Genomic DNA, 18,909 nt, shown 5'->3' with positions numbered 1-18,909 from the left:
CCAACGGAACGTATACGCTACTGGTGGGAGTAGGATGCTGATGCTGCTGACGCTTCTCGGATGGCCGATTTTTCAATTCCGAACACGAAGAAAGAGGCACAGAGATAATCAACCCGAAAAAAAGGAGGGGAAAAAAACCAGAACCGCTCCAAGAGGCACTTGTTTTTACAGCTTCGGAGTTTAAGTCCCTCACACGTCGAGGAGGAGGGAAGGGAATCACCATCATCACACATCACATCACTGGACTGGATGGTTCTCGTCCTTCTCGGCGGTGCTGTGCGATGCACACAGACTTACATCCTGTGCGGAAGATTTCCGCTTCCGGTGTGTAGAACACGTTACAGACACAGAGGAGGATGTCCTTTTTGTTCGAGTTTTACTTCCATTTTTTTGTTTCGTTTCGTCCTTTATTTTCCCACCCCTCACAGAATCTGTCTGCTCCGAAAGGGGACCGGATGTTGTAGAACAAGGAAGCAAGGCAGGAAGAGCACGACCGAAAACTCTTTATTCTAACACGGCGCGCTCGTCCCGTCCTTGTGCGCAGACACAAAATTCTACGATTTATTGGCGAGCAATCCTCCACAAAGCGACCTGTGTGTGACTGTGTCACTGTGCAGCGAGAGCACGTAGACCGGAAGAAGGGACCACTCTGCAAAACGGTGTGTGTTGGACACACAAAGGAACAAATTTCTTCCTCACTCACGTCAAACATTTTACACACTTTGTACCAACACACGTTTCGGGGCAATTATGGTCGGTTTTCGCGTATGAGCTTACGGAACAGACGCGAACAACGGCAGCAACGTTTAGATCGATATAGATGCACCCGAACTGGACCGTAACGGCCGTAAGGTACGATGGCAACGGCCTGCGGAAGGTATCCGCATCGGTTGCAACATCGGCCTCTTCTTCCGGCGCTTTAAAAACAAAACACACACACACACACGCGGTTACTGATGCGCGAAAATGCTTTTACTTAGGTGCGTTTGGAGGACGCGCGGGCACGATGTTGGATTCCTTCAGGCCGTTGATCAAACAAGAACTGAAAACGCGCGCGCACGGACACGATCGCGCACACCCCTTGGGTATGTGGTGCATCCGCCGCTTGCCAAGCAATGCCAACCGTTTGGGGGTGGGTGGGTGTTTTTGCTCTCTCTCCCTCTCTTCTGCGGGGGTGGTTGTGGCGATTTACTAACGCGCGCGCGCTCGTTTACCGTACGGTAAACACATTTATCAACTATCTATCTAGCCACCTTCATCGACGAGCAGGCCCACACGGCAACGCACACCAAATGAGGTTTCGGTTCGAACTAATTGTGCGGCCGCACCGAGCACGGCTGGTTTGTTGTCGAAACGGTGCAGCAACCTTGCAAACCACCAGCCGTCCACCTCCCCCACCCAATCACCGCTCGTTGGAAATTGATCGTACGCTTCGCTCTCCCGCTCCCACTCGGTAATAACGGTAGCGGTTGTGCGAGAGCGAACTAGAGTGTTTCTAGCACGGTTATGCCAGGGGTGTCCAACTTCATCGTGAGGTTCCGTGTCGAACGTCGAAGGTTGCAAAATTGTCAATATTTTTTAGATCTTTTAGATTAGCTGTCAGTGAAACCGACCCGGGGCCGTTTTGGTGGTACAGTCGTCAGCTTGCACGACTTAACAACATGCCCGTCATGGGTTCAAGCCCCGAATAGACCGTGCTCCCACACTTAGGACTGACTATCCTGCTATGGTAACAATAAGTCACTGAAAGCCAAGCTCACTTCACTAGTGGGTACAGGCAGGCATTGACCGACAACGGTTGTTGTGCTAATGAAGAAGAAGTCAGTGAAACGTTGTATTACTCAGCCATAAAATAATTCACAGATTTTGATCTTTGATGTTCTTAAAACTTTTTTTTAAACATTGCTGCAATTGGCACTACAGGTAGTCCCCGAGATACGCGGTACCTTTTACACGCGGATTCAGAGATTCGCGGTATTCCAAAAATGGCAGTTCTTGAAAAAATTATTGTGATTTGACACATCAATTGTCAAATTCAAAATAAATGACCTTGGTCTGAATTTAAAAATCATTCAATAGGCTGCAAAATTGCAATTGCAAAATTATTGCTCTACTTTTCTTTGGCTCAACTTCTTTCTTCTTTGGCTCAACAACCGATGTCGGTCAAGGCCTGCCTGTACCCACTTGTGGGCTTGGCTTTCAGTGACTAATTGATTCCCCCCATAGCAGGATAGTCAGTCCTACGTATGGCGGCGCGGTCTATTTGGGGATTGAACCCATGACGGGCATGTTGTTAAGTCGTACGAGTTGACGACTGTACTACGAGACCGGCATACTTTTCCATATTCCCATATTCAATCAAGATCTGTTTACAGCATGGTTCAAGCAGACAAGTGATACACGTTCCAGCTAAAACCAAAACAAACCGTGACGCATCTGACGTATGTTTTCGAAAACGACAATTGTGAAATTGAAATGGACAGGGTACCAAAAACGGCATGACTTGTTTGTAAATGGTAGACAATTGTGTTTTTCAAGTCAAGGATTTCTAGTAGACTGTGGACGGTTATTAATCGGAATGGAAAACCCTGTATTATATTTTTCATTAATTGAAATGTATAACCCTGTATATCATAAAAATCCGATTTCAGCTATGTTTAACAACAATATTAGCTAGTGTAAGTTCAACCTGAAATCACAAGCAACAAACTAATAGTAACCAAATAAAAATTGAATAAATTTAAAATTAATTTAAAAAGCAAACATTTATAACAGGTCTTAATCTTAATTATTAAGATTAAGAATTATTAACAATAATTAAAGTCTATATCTTAAGCAAAACAGGCTTAAAATACATTTTTTAAACCATCATTGCACAAAGTTTGACACCACTGGATTATTCTCCCATCTACAAAGTTTGGGCAACTCTTCTTGGAACGTCGCCCAATAAATTGTTTTAGCTCTACAACGTACTTCAAGCTCTCACTCTCTCTTTCTCTTTTTTATTTATTAAACCATAATTTTGGAGAGAGAAAGAGTAAGTGTGTGTGTTCTTCATTGCCTCTGTACTACCCTCTTCACCGACACCCTACCCTAAGCGTAAAGGATCCACTCCCCGAAGGATCGAGAACGATCCCAGCTGTAAACAACGCCCAAACAACAGCGATAGTGCATCCCCTCCACTTCTTGCCGGCACAATCTTAAACGGTTTATTAGTGCGTGGCTGCGGTTCTGCTCGTTCGCCTCGTGTCTCCCATTCTGGGCGCGCACCCAAGCGTGCGCACGGCGGAAGGAGGCCAAGAGATCACTTCATAAAAATTAGTACGCTTCACCGGAGAAACGATCGAGAAAACAGAAGAACCGGGCAGAACCGGGGTACGTGGAGAGGGCTGGCCGGTGTTTGAACTGCATTGCACAGCACTGGGAAGCTGCGTGTTTGCGAGTGGAAGGACGAGTCACGGTGGTGCATTTATGTAGGTAATTTCCTTCATCGTGCTGCTGAGTTGACGGGGGTTTGTTTAAAACGGGAAGGATCTCTATTCACACCAAGCGCGTTGGTGGGTACGTTTATAAATATCTTTCCACTCAGCAAAGCGTCCTCCTGGGGATGCCTCCCCCCTGATTTGACAGGTTCAGTTCGAAGGAAGGATAGAATTTTCTTTGTTGGCACATGCATTCGTGCGCCCGATGCGTTGCTGCCGCTGCTGCTGTGGGAATGTTTGTTTGAATTAGACACGCCGTTGGACAGTGCAGGTGCAATCAATCCACCGGTGGAGACGTACACACGAGCGACGTTCGACCTGATTGAAAGCAATCGATTGAATGCATCGCCCCACCTTTGGGTAAGGAATTTATGCGCTTCCATAAAGATGCACCCTTGCCCTGGTGGAAGTTAATTGAATAGGTGTCTGCTGAACAATCGATTGCTTTCACTACCAACATTGCTGCCTGCCGGTATTAATTAACAGCCGAAGCATTTCATTCGTGGGGCATGCTACTTCCCATACCCTCTCGGTGCGCTATTTACATTTTCTATGGTGCGGGTGTTAAACGATTCAAATAAAGTGAAAGAAAGTAAGCAATCATGTACGGCTTAGGTGAAGTAAGGCCGGGGTGGGAGGGATTTAACTCATATAATAGCTTCCCTCCAGACGACGAGCAGGGTATAAGTGTCTGACGGAAGTTAATAAAATGTGCACACACTGTAAAGCGAGGGTGGGTGTGTGTGGTGACATTCACTTCCCGTTTTTTTTAAGGTGCTGTATGCCCCATGGGGCGGGAAATCAAGCGGTGGAACAGAAACCACTCTCACCCTTAATGGATGTTAATTTCTTCCAATAAAGTGTCCCAACAAAGTTCCAAACGGCACGTCTCGGGAGAGCTCCATCCTGTGCTCCCCCCCGCCAGCGGGATCCTTCATCTGCGGAGAAAAAGACGCCGCACGCCGGCTAAATTTGTCGCATTTTATGACCTCCAAAATGTGAAGTTCATCCGACGCGGTCGTGCACGTTTCACGGCTCTCCGAGCAAACAAAAAAACACACACACACACTGGTGAAAAAAGGTAAAAAACGCATGTTTTGGGGCATCGCAGACCGCTGACTGCTGTTACGCGACATGAATTTCGACCTTCGTGTGTGCGTGTAACGGTCGGCTGTGGCGGCTTTTCCTCACTGAGGGTGTGTGTGAGAGAGTTTTTCCACTGCGCCTTTAGCGTCCGCCGGCCGTGAGAGGACTGTAAAGCACGGCATTTAATTTTCAACCCCTCGAAAATGTTTGTGACAGCAGCTGGGTCTGTGCACAGGCTGGAAACGGTTTCTTCGTGCTCTAACGACAAAAAACGGGGCGCCAAGCCGTGAGGATTGGGGAGACGATTTGCAATTTTCATTCCGTTCAGGCGTTCTGTCAACTTTGGAAACATTCGTGAAGCGCCACAGTTGCGCACGAACGATTTATGAGGATTTGCGCTCCCGGTGCCGGCTATTTGTCCATTTATCTTCGTCAAAAATTGGCACATCCTCGAGAGACATATATAGCCCATCGGTCATTGCTTACTCTGTACGCTGGTCGATCTTCTCTTTATCCCAGACGGCCTCCTGCCGTACGTTATCGTACATTAGCGCGACCAGTACCGGGCACCAAAACATACAACCAAAGACCTTGGTCGATGACACGCTTGTCACGTTAATTGTGCCACCCACACGTACACACACACTCGCGCACAAGTGGCGAGGTAGTTGGGCCAAATCTCTACGGGCAGAGTAAACACTTGTAAAGTAAAGCAGGGTTTTGTATCACATACGGGACCGGTGCACATTTAATTACCGTTAATCGGAAGACCGCGCTGTAGGTGTGTGTTGCAATACGCTAATATGCGCCGGAGCCGGACCACTCGACGACTTAATTGGAGCAAACGAAGCTCAGCCAGGTCGTCCCCCCGAATGTTAGCATTCGTTACATGTGGCTCTTGGCTTTGAAGCTCCGGTTGTTTGCACGGTTAAGGCGGTGCTCACGTTGTCCGCCCTCACTCGCTAGACTATCCCGGGTGGCCACGTACACTGCACGCGGCCGGTTATCACTAGAGAAACACGTTCACTCACCTGATCGAACGCTGCTAGTAATGAAGATTCGCACAGAGCACAGTTTTTGCTTTTCATCCGGCTGGTGGTGCTGTTGTGCAAAAGGGAACTACCAACAGAAGCCCAACAGAAGCTTGGGACGTGTGTGCGTGTTGGTAGGACACTACGCGCGGAATGATTCTGTTGCCGAAATCTGTTTCCACAGCCTCCGCCTGGAAAGGTAAGCACGCACACACACGCGGTGGCTCGAGAAGCGACTAACAGGTTAGCACCTTTCGCATACACATCGCACCAGGCACCAGACAGACAGACAGACAGAAGGATCCACAACAAGCGCGTCGCTAGAGTAGCTTGTTTTTTTTGTTTGTTCGTTTGCTGTCTGAAAACAACAGTACCAAACAGTATCTGTCATCCAGTCGGGGATCCAAGGGACTCGCACACATATCACACCAACACATAGACACATCAATGAGGGTAACAGGCTGCTGTGGCCCGCAAGAAAGACCACCGCACACACAGCAACAATCAGTGCCTGGTCTGTTATCACGCGTGTCGCTTGATGAGCGTCGCATCTTCTCCATGCCTCACCCGCCATGCAGTGTGCGTGTGTGTGTGTGCGTCCAAATATTCCGAACGCAAAATTGAAGCCGAAGCTGGGAGTAGAAGACGTGTGCCAAAATGGCACAACACACAACGAAGCGACGATCGCATTCGAAAGAGTTGCACCCAGAGCTTTCGGAACAAAGATAGAGAGCCGGTGACGCTCGTCGGACCTGTGATGTTTGGGCGACACGAAACATACACACACAAAACAAAAAACAACCAACAAAAAAACATACATTTTGATTATCAAGTTTTGCCACACTTGTGTTTACTTGCAGACACACGTACACATGTCGGTGACGCTAGAGAGCTGGTCCAGAACAGTGCGAGAGTTTGAAGTGCGTGCAACGTAAGTGTGTGTTTATGAAAGGGTCAGATTTTGCTGGAATTAACTAGAATTTGAATTTCAGGTTTTTGTTTGCGATTTCGTTTACGGTGTCCGCTGCAAGTGCTAACCCCAGACAATGGATTAGATCAGGGATCGCCAAACTACTCCAAATCTAGCAGCATGAGGTCCTCGAGACTTATCAAAACGAGATGTAACCGTTCATCCACTAGCTAAAGATAACGTCAGAATAACCCTCGACAAAACTATTTGCAGAGCAATGTAGCCCGCGAATTGAAAAGGTTGGGAGATCCCTGAATTAGATGATCCCCAAGATTGGATTAGAGATATAGCAGCCTGCATCTAGCTGTCAAGCGCCATATATTTTGGGGCGAAATTGACCATGGCAAGTCATTCTCCATTGTTTCTCCACTTACATCGGTGCGGTCCGCTGGCAAACAAAAAACGACAACAAAACACCTTTTATTGGAAGAACAATTGCGTTTGGCGACAGACTATCCCATCCCGTTTGTCACACAGCCTTGAGCATTATGTTGTGATAAATTACTTTCCGTCAAGCGTACGGACATAAGTCTAGCAAACATGGCCGGCCCACAGACCATAGTAGCCTACCTGGAACCTACCCCAACCCAAACTCCTGGCCCTGGTGGCTTTTATTGCGTTGCCACCAGGTCTGGGCAATTAATATCTATTGTTGTGTGATGTACGGCAAGGCGAAAAATACACATCGGGAACACACGCCGGAAAAGGGAAATTGGTACCGAAACCCATTATGCCAAGCATGGGACACACAACACACGCATCGCCCATTTCCTTGCTTTTGTCCTTTCTTGGGAGAGCGAAATCATGTCGTTGCACAACTAACGGCTGGCGGGGTGGTACGCGTCGTCGCACGATAACCATCAATTGCCGGTAACTCTGGACCACATTGGAAGGTGCTGCGAGGTGGGTGGGTTGTCACACCAATGTATGTTTTACCTTATCAAGCGTTAAATCAAAAAAGTTTTGAATAGTTTTTTTTATGTTGCAAGGTCTGGAACGTTTGGAAATTGCGTCACCACAAACCACGTTCCGTAACGTACGATGGTCCGCAGTAGCAGCAGTAGCAGGGAAGTTCTATTGGATTAGGACCTCATTATGACCTAATCCACGATTCGGAGCTTAGTGGCCAACCTATTTCGGGAGCTACCGAGGGCTAGCAGTGCGCTTCGATGCAGTCATTGTACATTGGCACTTAGCGAGGTGTAATTTAATAAAGTCATTTTACGAAACTAATCAAACTACTCCTCCTCTTCGACCACCGGAGATCTTAATTCCTTCAATGTACTTCCAGGCACGCACTACCAAGCTGAGAATGTGTGCGCTTCGTGCTAAACAACAGCACGACCGTGGTTGTCTGGAGCGGGTCGCCATAAAATGGAGTGTTTGTGTGCGGACGTAATTGTAAATAAGTTGTCGTTGCGGTCAGGCGCACTACCTTATTCGCCGTTCTTTCCCCATTCCCCGCATTTAGAAACTATAACATCAGATGATCAAGTGTACTTACGCATTTTGCACACGTGTTCGCTTCAGCACATCGCCATTGCTGCGGATGGAGCCCTTCTTGTGCAGGGTGGGCGTTGCGATGTTCTGGTGCGACCCGTGATGGTGATACCCGTTGCCGGTGGCCGCACCCGTCGCCGAATGCAGATGGTAGGTAAGCTGCTGCGGTGACACATAGTGCTGTGTTGATTGCTGGTGGTTCTGCTGCTGCTGCTGCTGTGGCTGCTGCTGCTGCTGATGTACGTACACGTACGATCCGCCGCCCGGTCCAATGCCGCACAGGCTGCTGCTGCCGAGGCTGCTACTACCACCGCTGGCCAGCAGCCCATTGTTGCTGGCAACACTGCCACCGCTGCTCGGATGATGGTGATGTGTGGAGTAGATCTGCGCTGGGCGATCGATTTTTTGTGGGAAACTACTCACACACGAACGGACGGACGGGCATGCGGATTTCAGTAGGAAGGCGAGCAGATAGAGAAATAGGATCACATATGAAAAAGAGAGAGAAAAATGGAGACGAAAAAGAAAAACGAAAACAAAAACGAGAGAGAGAGAGAAAAGAGAGAAAGGTGATTAAAAATGGTGAAACCACATATAAAGGGACGACAAAAAAAAAAGAAGGTAAAAATGCGTTATGCGTCTGGCGAGGAAACAAAAGCAACAAAAGGTGGACACATACACACAAAAGCCCGCAAAAGGAGCAGATGGTTCGGTTTCGCACACATAACTATAACATACGGGCTTAGGGAAAAGGGACAGGAACAGAGAGGCAAGGGGTATAATACGGTGGAAAGCTCAGGGGCATTTTTTCCCATGGTTCTTCAGTGTATCACGGATGCGTTGTAGCGGGATAAAACGAAGGAAATGAAACAGGCACACAGGCAAAACAGGTATTGCGCGCCCGAGACCTAAATTCTGCAAACTGCGTGCAAATGCGCAAGACGCAGCGCAACAGAGAGGCAAGAGTTTCGCACTGAGCAAATGCAGAAACGGTAATTAAATCCGTCCCGAAAGTATTCCCGACTGGAGGGGAAAGGAAAGGCTCACGGACGGCCAGACCGTCCACAGTGTTTGATCGCACGGCTTTCGGGAAGGGAAAAAGGACATCTGGACATTCGGTGGGGCAGGAAGAATTACACTACGATTGTCCTACGATGCCGCAGAAAATCTTGCGGATGTGTTACTGTTGTAACGAATTTGATTCGTCTAGCTCTAACGTTGAATGGAAAAGAAGATCATAAGGTTTTGGTCTCTATTCTGGAAGTGCAGGACTGATATTGTGGATTGGAAAGTGCGTTACAAGACTGTATAAAACATTCAGGAATGACGTAAACGACACAATGGAGGCTGAAGATAGAGACATAAAAATGGGATGTAGCGAACTGGTAATAAATTAAACGGTAACAAGTAATGCAAAAAAAGGAATTTGAAGAAATAAAGAAACTTTTAATTTCTTCTGGGTCTTCCAGAAGCAAACATATGGGGCAATACTAGATTATCCTGGAACGCGTTGGGAAATAGCGTCTGAAAAGCGAATGATTAAGAAAAAAATGGTAGAAATCAGTATCAACGAGTTGCTTTCTGGCTGTTTAGAAACTTTGAACAAAATTGCATTTTCCAGTGACATTGAGTATCGCGCGAAATCACGGCAAAACTTTCGAGCCTCTTCTTCTACCTAGGCTCAACTTTTAACGCCGAAACCGTTCGCTCCCCGGACGATAAAAGTTCTCGTTTCAATTTTTATTGCAATCATGTGTGAAAGATAGCATCTTCACACCTTGAAACCACCGCCAGGACAAAGTTTTGTTTTTGTCTTTCTCCCTGATCATAGCTTCCGAAGCGGGATGAAAAGTTTTGACACAGCGCGGATACCTTACTGTTCGTCCTAAACTATCCCCAGGAGAAGTGTACGCTTGCTGAAAGATAAGCAACCCAAAAGCCGTCCTATTGATATCGCTTCCACTTGTGTTTGATCGGCAAAAACTGCGAATTGCTGCCGTTTGGCCTGAGAAACCCGGGTGGATAAATCTTCTCCATTTCCTCCACACTTTGCAGAAGTTTTCCGTTGGACGTCCGGAATTCGAGCGTTCCGACATCGGGAACCAAACTTTCTGTAACTCTGGGGAGTTAACGCGCAGAGTACCGCACTTTTACGGCCACTGAATGGCGCTTGTTCTTTTGTCTGTATTTGTGTGTGTGTGTGTGTGTGCGCGCGATGGAAGGAAGAAAGTTGGTCTGGAAATGAAATTTCATCTCACACTTCCGAACGATACGGTGTAGTGAGGGCGTACCAGGGAGAACATTTGCCACGAGTGGCGATCGATAAGTGGACATGGAGTGAACGGATGTGCACAAGGTGGAAGAAATCTTTTGCTCGGATTCTGGACGTCGGGACGTCCATTTTTCTCTGACGAAGGGGTGTATGAGGGATAAGCTATACCAGCATATCTCGAGGTGCCCGACCATGATGACGCCACGCGCCATACGCGTGTGGAACGGCGTAAATCTACCCATTTCGGAGATAGTGCCGTTCATTAGCAGTCCTTCCAAGAAAGCCTGCGCGTATCTACCGCAAATCCCCACAGCCAAAAAGAAAAGGATATGACCAAAACGGAGCACGGCTGGAAGATGAATCTCAGCTGCTACGCTTGATGGACTACCTGCTGCGTTTGCTGGATGTTCGCTAGGCCGCCACGGTCATATTGTTTGGGTTGGCTCACAGCCTGCGCATCCTCCATTGACCACATGTCTGGGAAGGAGGAAGCGGTCTGAAATGAACGCGCCAGAAGATTGCAACAAACGAAGCAGAGCAGTAGCAGACAACAACAACAGCAGCAGCTGCTGCATCTTCTCTCGCTGGGGTTTCTGGCACTCTCGCACCAGCAATTTGATCCTCTCGGTCATAATCCAGCAGCACCATTGTGCTCCAGACGACGCTCCGTAGACGGCAGCGTGTCTTCAGGAAAATGGTTCCAAGGCGTCGCGTCAAAATTAAGTGGAAATGAAGAGTGTTTTTTTTTGGTTCTCCATTTTTTCGCTTTTCTCCCGCCAGCAGCGCCAAATGTTTATGCCACCCTCGCGCGCACGAGGTGGGTGATCTAGGGCGTGGAGCGCTGGTGAGATGAAAATGTATAACAGAGCGCACCAAGAAAATCCGGTTCGATGGGTGTCTGGAAGAAATTGGTGCCTGGGATGGGTAGTGCGCAACAACAATAATAACATCGCCACCGGTTCTTCACCGGTGGGGGATTATATTATATTGGACCCGATAAGGGCAGCGGCATACTCGAGCTGAAACACATGTTCTGGGGTGGGGGTGCTGTGAAGTTCCTCGGTGGCAGCGTGGATGCAATTAGACAGCAGTGAAACTGCACCGAGATCTTCAAAATAGCTCCATAAAGGCATCTCTAAAAGCCTAACTGCTGCGGCGTTAGGTAATGATGGAAACATTTACCACATGTTCTGCTGGATGACGGGTTTGGGTTCAAAAGAAAATATCCAACATGACTACTTCTTTCACTTCTTACAGCAGCTAGAACCTCACTGCAGGGTTTGGTGGTGGAATGCCTGAACGAAACATTTCCAGTTGATCAACCAAGCTTGAATTAATAAATAATGCTCCCTCCTTTCGCTTTATGAAGCCACAAGGCACACATGGCATTCTGGAGCAGACTTCTTCGTATGTTATGCCCTACCGTGCAAGGAAGGGAGACCAAGTCATCCACGTACAGTGGCGCTCTTTATTTGAGCATTAATTTGTGTGAAATGTCTACTACCACCAGACGGTGTGTTCTTGGAGTCGAACGAGAGCAAACCGAAAAAGGTTGACGGACTTTCAACAACCGCAGAAACGCTCAGCGCACCTGGTGAAGTTACACACGCTGAAAGAAGAGTTGATTTATTCGTTTGAATGGTTTTAATCGTACTACACACCTCACACACACCACACGGGAACGCTATGAACCGCATCCAATTACTGAGCGGCCTGTGAGAGAGCGCTGCCAGAGGTTAGTGTCCAAAAATGGCACTGACACTAACCTCCAACTGGCTGTAGTAATGCGTGGTTTCATAATTTTGCACCAAAATACAACCACACGGAAATTAGAATTAGAATCTGTCCTGCTCGTCCTCCACCTGAAACAAGCTCTGTAAAATAAGCTCTTTTCAGAGAGGGAAGCAAAATCACAGACCACTGTAGTGGGACACATTTCCAACGGAAGTGTGTTGCAGAGGGCAACCTTTTACGACTTGACCACTGGTCATTTCGGTTGGGGGGGTGGTTTTTATTTATCGCATTTCCAACCGTCTGGACAAGGCTGCTGCTCATATTTTTCTAACGTGGTTTTAGCGACGCCCCATTTGGCGTCGGCATGAGTGATTTCGCAGTTTTCCTGGGAATTTCCTGGCCGCAGTGTTGTGTTACACAGGGAAGCTTCCTTCCAATCCTCCCCCGTGCGAGGGGGCGTATTTTATGAGCCCTTCCCTGTTTGACGCGCACACCAGACGCGCGGGTGTACGCTGTTTTTTCGATTTTTGTGGGGACAAAAAGATGACGCCATAAGAGGACCGATAAGTGCGTCACAACATGATACGGCGGCGACAGCCACATATTGGGGGAAGTTTTTCATGTTGGTGGACTTTGTATTTGTTTTGCGGAATATTGGTTTTGATTGACATTCTAGCAAGTTTTTGCAAAAGATTTTTTAGCCTTTTATAAGGACGAAACCAGCAATGTCATTGGAAGGATTGCGCGCCATGCTGGTACTATTTTATCGACAAAATTCCTTGAAAAATGGTTCCCTTCTCCAACCCTTAACCGCAAGACACGCGATTGCATAACACAATCATGTTGGAATGTCTTCATACCCATGCCCAAACACGCTCCACAATATTCGAGAATCGTGCCGGGAAATAGAACGGAAATAAATGCTGGCAGAGCACACACACAGACACCCAGCGTGTAGAATTATGTTGGCGTATCATGATGGCGAACCCCAACTAACCGCCTCGAGGACTTGGAAAGGGCCTTAAGAAATCCGTTTCCGGTGTCCGTGCTTCCCGTGGTAAAATGATGGGTTCGCTCTCCCATTGCAACCGGAAGAAGCACCATCATCATCATCACCAGCAGCAGCACCATGGTCGTCGTGTCGTCCCTGCAAATGGTACAAATGCTAGGGGTGCCACCGTGACACACGGAATTTGCCTACACAACAGCCGGACATACAACACACGCTAAGTATTTCGCTCCAGGTGACGAAAAAACAAATACCTGGAGGGGCAAATTATGAAAATTGAGTTTCATGCCTCCCTTTCTGGGACATATTTTCCACGGCTCCGTAGGCGAATCGTATCGAATACCCCAACCGAAAGGCTTCTCGGTCCCGGGCGCACCAAAGAAGCGGGCATTCGCACACAAATTACCACTCTTTCTCTCTTGCTCTCTCTCTCTCTCTGGCACCGTGCCTTTATAGGGCTAAAGCTGAAAACTATATTTATTTGCCCTGGAGCGAAATAATGTCAGTACGAGTTTTTTACAGCTCTTCCATTTTTTCCCCGTCCATCGTTATAAAAAAGCGCCAGAAAATGCCATCGGCAAGGCTCATCACTATGTAAAGCCATCGAGTGTATACTTGCACGTATGTGTGTGGGTTTGTGTGTATTAAAGAGTACTCGCACACACACAGCTTTACACACCGAGCACACCGGCGTGTGTGTCCCTTATTCATTAAAAAATTACACCCAGAAGTTTATTATCCGCATTCTAGTTGCCTATTTTCACGATCCGATGGGATCGCTTCACACACCACAACCGGAGAGGACCTTAGAGGGTACTGGAGCACCCTCAAACCATCAGGCGTGGTGTGGTTCACCTATTCCCGGGGCTGATTGGGATGAGCAAAAGGTATCTTTGCTGGGGTTTAGGGATTGTTAGAAAAAAATGGACAGGGAGTTTCGGCTTCGGTACCCCTAGCGAAAAGGTGAAAATTTCATAGAAAAAAGGTACAAAAGGGAACGAGGGAAGGTGGTACAATTTTAATGCAAGAGGATGAGCAGCAGCGGTACAATGAGGGAACATAAAACTAGCATTTTAACGTGAAAGTAAACCATAAAAAATATTAAACTGTGAACGTAAAGAGATAAACTTGATGTGTAAAACATGATAAAATAAAAGAAAACATAAAAAATAACTACCTTCCACCGATAATGAAACCGGAGATGCAAATGATCATTTTGACGACTCACTCAAAAACAAAACACACAAATAGGACAACACAAAAACAAACAAAAACACTTGTGGAATATCCTTTTTTTTGTTTAAACAGTGCTAGAACGTAAAACACACATACACGGTAGCGAATAGTACAGTTCTGCTGTTGCTTTGAATAATGCTAACAAAACAAACACACGCAAAAAACACAAGAAACACACAAATCAATACAAATAACAAAAAAGCACATAACTTAAAAAATGAGTGTTCTTTTAATAATAGTAAAAAATCAATTTTAAATAAATAGCACACGCAAGAACACACAATAGCACAACCAAAAAGCCGGCACACACACAGATACAAACAAAACAGCAAAAAAACGTGAAAAACAAAACAAAAACTGCTCTAAAATGCCAAAACGCACACATTAAAGCTAAGTGTGGAAAATTAAGCGACAAAAAAGCCCTTTCGGCCACCCACCACACACAAACACATACACACAGTTACAAGTCCCTGTTGGTGTATCCTTTTTGCCTTCTGATAAAGAGGAATCACGGGACATGTAATACATTACGCAAACAAACACACACACACATTGAAATAGAATTTCCCATTTGCCAGCAGCAGTAGCAAATGATGAGTAGGGTGTGTTGTAACGGCCAAAAAAAGGATATTCTAGCGCCCTACTACCATTTTCGCATAAATGGGAGATTTTCCAACCCCCCTCGCGTTTGCTACTCTACAGGCGCTGCGCGCACACACTACTACGTACGTGTGCGTGCGCGCTTGTTTGTATGCGTAATTGTTTTGTATGGGAGCGGGTGTGTGTGTGTGTGTGTGTGGTGGAGTAAAAAGGGGGTGGACGTGTGTTGGGTAAGATGAAAATCAATACTTTAGTATCTGAAATAGTAACATCTCCTCGCTGGTGGCGGCCGCTGCCCGTTGCTGCCGGCTGTCCCGTTGGTACGCGATGATGCTGGCTTGCGGGCGGGGTGGATGGGGGACGCACGCAGACGCCTCCCACTCACTCCGGATGTACGTGTGTCTGAGAATGTGTGCTTGTGTGTGTGTGTGCGTACGAGTGTGTGCCCTTTCTCTCTTATCAGTGCCGCTTTCGCTTTCCGCGTCACTGATTTATCTTGCGTTCACTCATCTGTGTTCTAGCCTGCGTCACAGATCGGCAAAGTGTGTACGTGTGTGTGTGTGTGTCTGTGTGGACAGTGTGCAAAAATGGAAAAGCCAGCACACTTTCCTTTCCGGATGTAGACAGTCTTGGATTTCACAGCTAATTTATCACCGCGCTGAATGCGCTCTACGCCGCAATTGGTAAGCCGATAATTCTTATGGCAACATTACACAACACAACGCCCTTTGCATTCTCTCTTTCTCTCTCTCTCTCTCTCTCTCTCTCTGTCGCACACACATCAAGCTTTCACTTCACAAATGGTATGCTTTTGTGGGCTGTGGGTTGCATGTGTAGCACAATTTCATTACTATTTTATGCAAATTAAATACGTCAACTGTGCTGAATGTTAACCAATCATGCCGTACGCGCTTTTGCTTTCCTCTCACACAACACCATAAATACACTGCACTTTTCTTGTGCTCTTTCTCTCTCTCTCTCACACAGACACACGTATACACTTATTCTACTTAAAGAGATCGATAACTTCTCCTTCGCAGGATACGCTTAGAGGCCGCCGTACACACCGGAATACGTCATCACAAATTATAGAAAAAAAAAACAAGCCCAAACAGGACACACGCTTTTACAACACAAACACAGTGCTGGCACGCTTGTGCCTTTATCGTGGAATTTAATCGTTACACCATTCGGTCTCCACGCGTTTCCAACTCCAACACGCACTTGGCCAGGAGGGGGCGATGTGTTTGCGACGTCCTTTGTTTGCCTCGATTTAATCGCGAGGACTCACAACACCGCACGACTTGAATATTTAAAATCAGAGACAGCCCCCAAAAAGGGCCTGCTACACACTTCTCTAGTATCCTTCGCGTACACTCGCGCGCGCGATCGAAGAAATACTCTGCGTACAACTGCGGAAACTCCGCCACTGCCCGAGAAGAAGCTGTTGTCGCTCACGTGCGCTCTCGTTCGCTCGCTCGGACGTCTGCACTGGCGGACGGACGTCTATTTTCTGACTCCCGGTTCCCATTCAAGAAGTCTCGAGGGCCACGGAGCGCAGAGAACGCCGAACCGGACAGTGAGCAAAGCAACACACACTCACACAAACAGTGTGCTGTGTGCTGTGGTGTGCGTACACGCTGTGCCCTTACTCCCTAAGGATCGCGTGCGTGTATGTGTTCGTGTGAGTTTCAAAGGCAAAAACATCGCGTAAACTACGCAAGGACGAGAGCTCTCGCACACTGGTGTAGACATAAAAAAGCGACGTCATAAAAGGATGAAGGTGTTTCAGACAGAACGAGAGAGCAGTTGAACTGGTTTGGTGGACATTTTTCTTATTACTTAAAAAATAAATGTTCACAAAAAACCTGTTTTTCTACGACTTTTTTTTGCAGAGAAAGCCGCCAACAAAGGGCGGACAGGACGATGTGCGTAAATGGAAGAAAAATGGTGAGAGCACAAGCAAAACTGCGACGGAAAACAAAAACAGAGAGGCAAGGAAGGCACACCGTACAGTTGAGTCTTGGTGTTGCCAACGGCTGTACTTTTCGTATTGTTTTTGTTCCAAGTTTTGTAAACTCACCCTTTTTCTTATTTTTATGTTTAATTGTTGTTAGTTTAATACTTTTTTTGTAGAATTGTATTTTTATATTTTATAGCTTTAAGTCTCTTTAATATTTATTTTTTACTTTTAAATTTGTGTTGTTTATTAGCAGATATCCCTTTCATTGTAAAATGCACGTTAATGTAAAACCAGAAGCACGTGCTTACAGTTTACATTTTACTATGCTTGATTATATGGTTCGATATCGGGACGACATTATGGTTGTTATTATGGCTGTTCAACAAGACCAACCCTTATCTATGTCATCAGTGATCAAGAGCGGGCCACTCAAACCTCGCATGCTAATTCGCAAAAGCTGCCCAAGTAATACCATCGCCTATCACACTTGAAACCTTCCAGTCCCAGCACTACTACTTCTAAATCGAGCCCTTTAGATTTTGCACCAACCGAGACTTTACTGTAGCTGAGAGTTGGTACGCGTGTCATGAGAGCGCCAACCCGCACGAGAGCAAGAGCGCAAACGCGCACCGCGGTATATCAACAGGAGCAGAGTAGCAGCAGTAGCAGCAGCAGGCGACGATGATATGTTCCAAGAGGAGCGCGTAAAAAGGGAACCAAAACGCCAGACAAAGAACATACTCGAGTCTGTTCTGTGTGCGTTTTGTTATTTTTTTTGGGTTTTGGGTTTTCGTTGCTTTTGGGGGGAAATGGCCGAATGCTTCGAGATGGCAAGACACTGGAAAAGAAAAGCGTAATGCTTCAGGGTGTTACCACCAGTGCCTCGCCAGTGTACGCGTGAGCAAAGTGCACGCGACGTTTCGAACGATGGATATGGCAAGCGGGGGTGATACAAATTCATGAAAAGATTTTTGATGTTTTGTAAATCACGTTAATTTAATGATAGTCACTTGTTTACAGATTATGGGTTGACATTATTTTAAGCTGGAAGGTAATCTATTTATAAAAGGTCCTCAATTTCCTAGACTTATTTCTTTCCAGCCTTATTTCCTATATCAGGGATATCAATTGCTTAGACCTTAGAATAGGTTTAGCTGTAAAATTACTTCAAAATCCCAATGCTTCTTCAGTATTGATTGGGATGGTCGGTTCTTCGCGCAGCGGAAAGGCAACTGGCCTATAATTGCCTTAATGTCGCGAGAAACTGCTCAAGAAATAAAAAAAAATCCCTCACACAATCCACCCGAGCCATACCGACCGGACCCGCTGTGACGAATACATACATTACGCCTTCGCCTGTTCGCACATTGCGTAACAGCAGTCGCAGGAAAAAAAAGGCTAGCAGTGGTGGTGGTGTGCAGCTGTCAGAGTGGCACATGCCGTGGAAAACCCATACCGCACACGAAACACTTGTTATTATGCATTAGAAGACATTTAGCGTAGGCAAAGTGCGACGGGCTTAATGGCAACTTCCAGCACACCAAGCACACCCGAACAGGAAGAGGGCAGTTTTTCCTGCCATGCCTTTGCACTTTTCCAATGAGCTTAAGGCGCTCGGTTTTTGTTCGCTGCAAGAGAGCACTAGAGGATTGTTTCTACCTCTTAGTACCATTTGTTGGCTGCCCCCCCCCCCCCCCCCCGCTGGTGTTATGACCCGCATGGGACGGATCATTACACTTGCAAATGAGTCTGGACCGGTAATGGATGCAAGGAACGTGGCACTGGATGGCGTACATGGCGTGACTGGCGGTGCATTGCATTTGGTCGTAGCGGGTTAGGACGACGCGATAGGACTGTTCTTAGAGATCTTGGAGAAGGTATTACAGATTGTATCCAGTTTTTAGAATTTGCAATCCATCTGTCTGTCGTGTAGCTTGGGGAAGAATTCATTTCATGCAAAATCCCTTTCATCGCTTAAATAGAACATGCTCGCGATCTTTGGACACGTACGAGACCTAACAGTTTG

The 18,909-nt window shown here is 46.8% G+C and overlaps 1 protein-coding gene and 1 long non-coding RNA gene across 10 annotated transcripts in view; one reads left to right on the top strand and one right to left on the bottom strand.

The window, feature by feature from the left end:
- LOC1278273 (IQ motif and SEC7 domain-containing protein 1) overlaps positions 1 to 18,909 on the bottom strand; it is a 175,613-nt gene that overhangs the window by 15,681 nt on the left and 141,023 nt on the right. For 4 of the 9 annotated variants that reach the window (XM_061661680.1, XM_061661685.1, XM_061661677.1 and 1 more), the window contains one exon: positions 8,074 to 8,484. In XM_061661680.1, the coding sequence (XP_061517664.1) occupies positions 8,074 to 8,484 (411 nt within the window). Of the gene's footprint in view, positions 1 to 1,253; positions 1,346 to 8,073; positions 8,485 to 9,560; positions 9,594 to 14,261; positions 14,459 to 15,169; positions 18,072 to 18,909 lie in introns of those variants that run through there. The other 5 variants (XM_061661679.1, XM_061661683.1, XM_061661684.1 and 2 more) reach the window with 4 other exon arrangements.
- Positions 6,106 to 7,799, top strand: LOC133393980 (uncharacterized). The gene is made up of 3 exons (XR_009766544.1): positions 6,106 to 6,530; positions 6,592 to 7,494; positions 7,559 to 7,799. It is a non-coding gene; the product is annotated as an uncharacterized LOC133393980 (long non-coding RNA).

Source organism: Anopheles gambiae, chromosome 3, assembly GCF_943734735.2.
Source record: "Anopheles gambiae chromosome 3, idAnoGambNW_F1_1, whole genome shotgun sequence".
In the NCBI taxonomy this organism is placed as follows: domain Eukaryota; kingdom Metazoa; phylum Arthropoda; class Insecta; order Diptera; family Culicidae; genus Anopheles; species Anopheles gambiae.
This window is presented reverse-complemented; position numbering and strand designations above follow the sequence as displayed.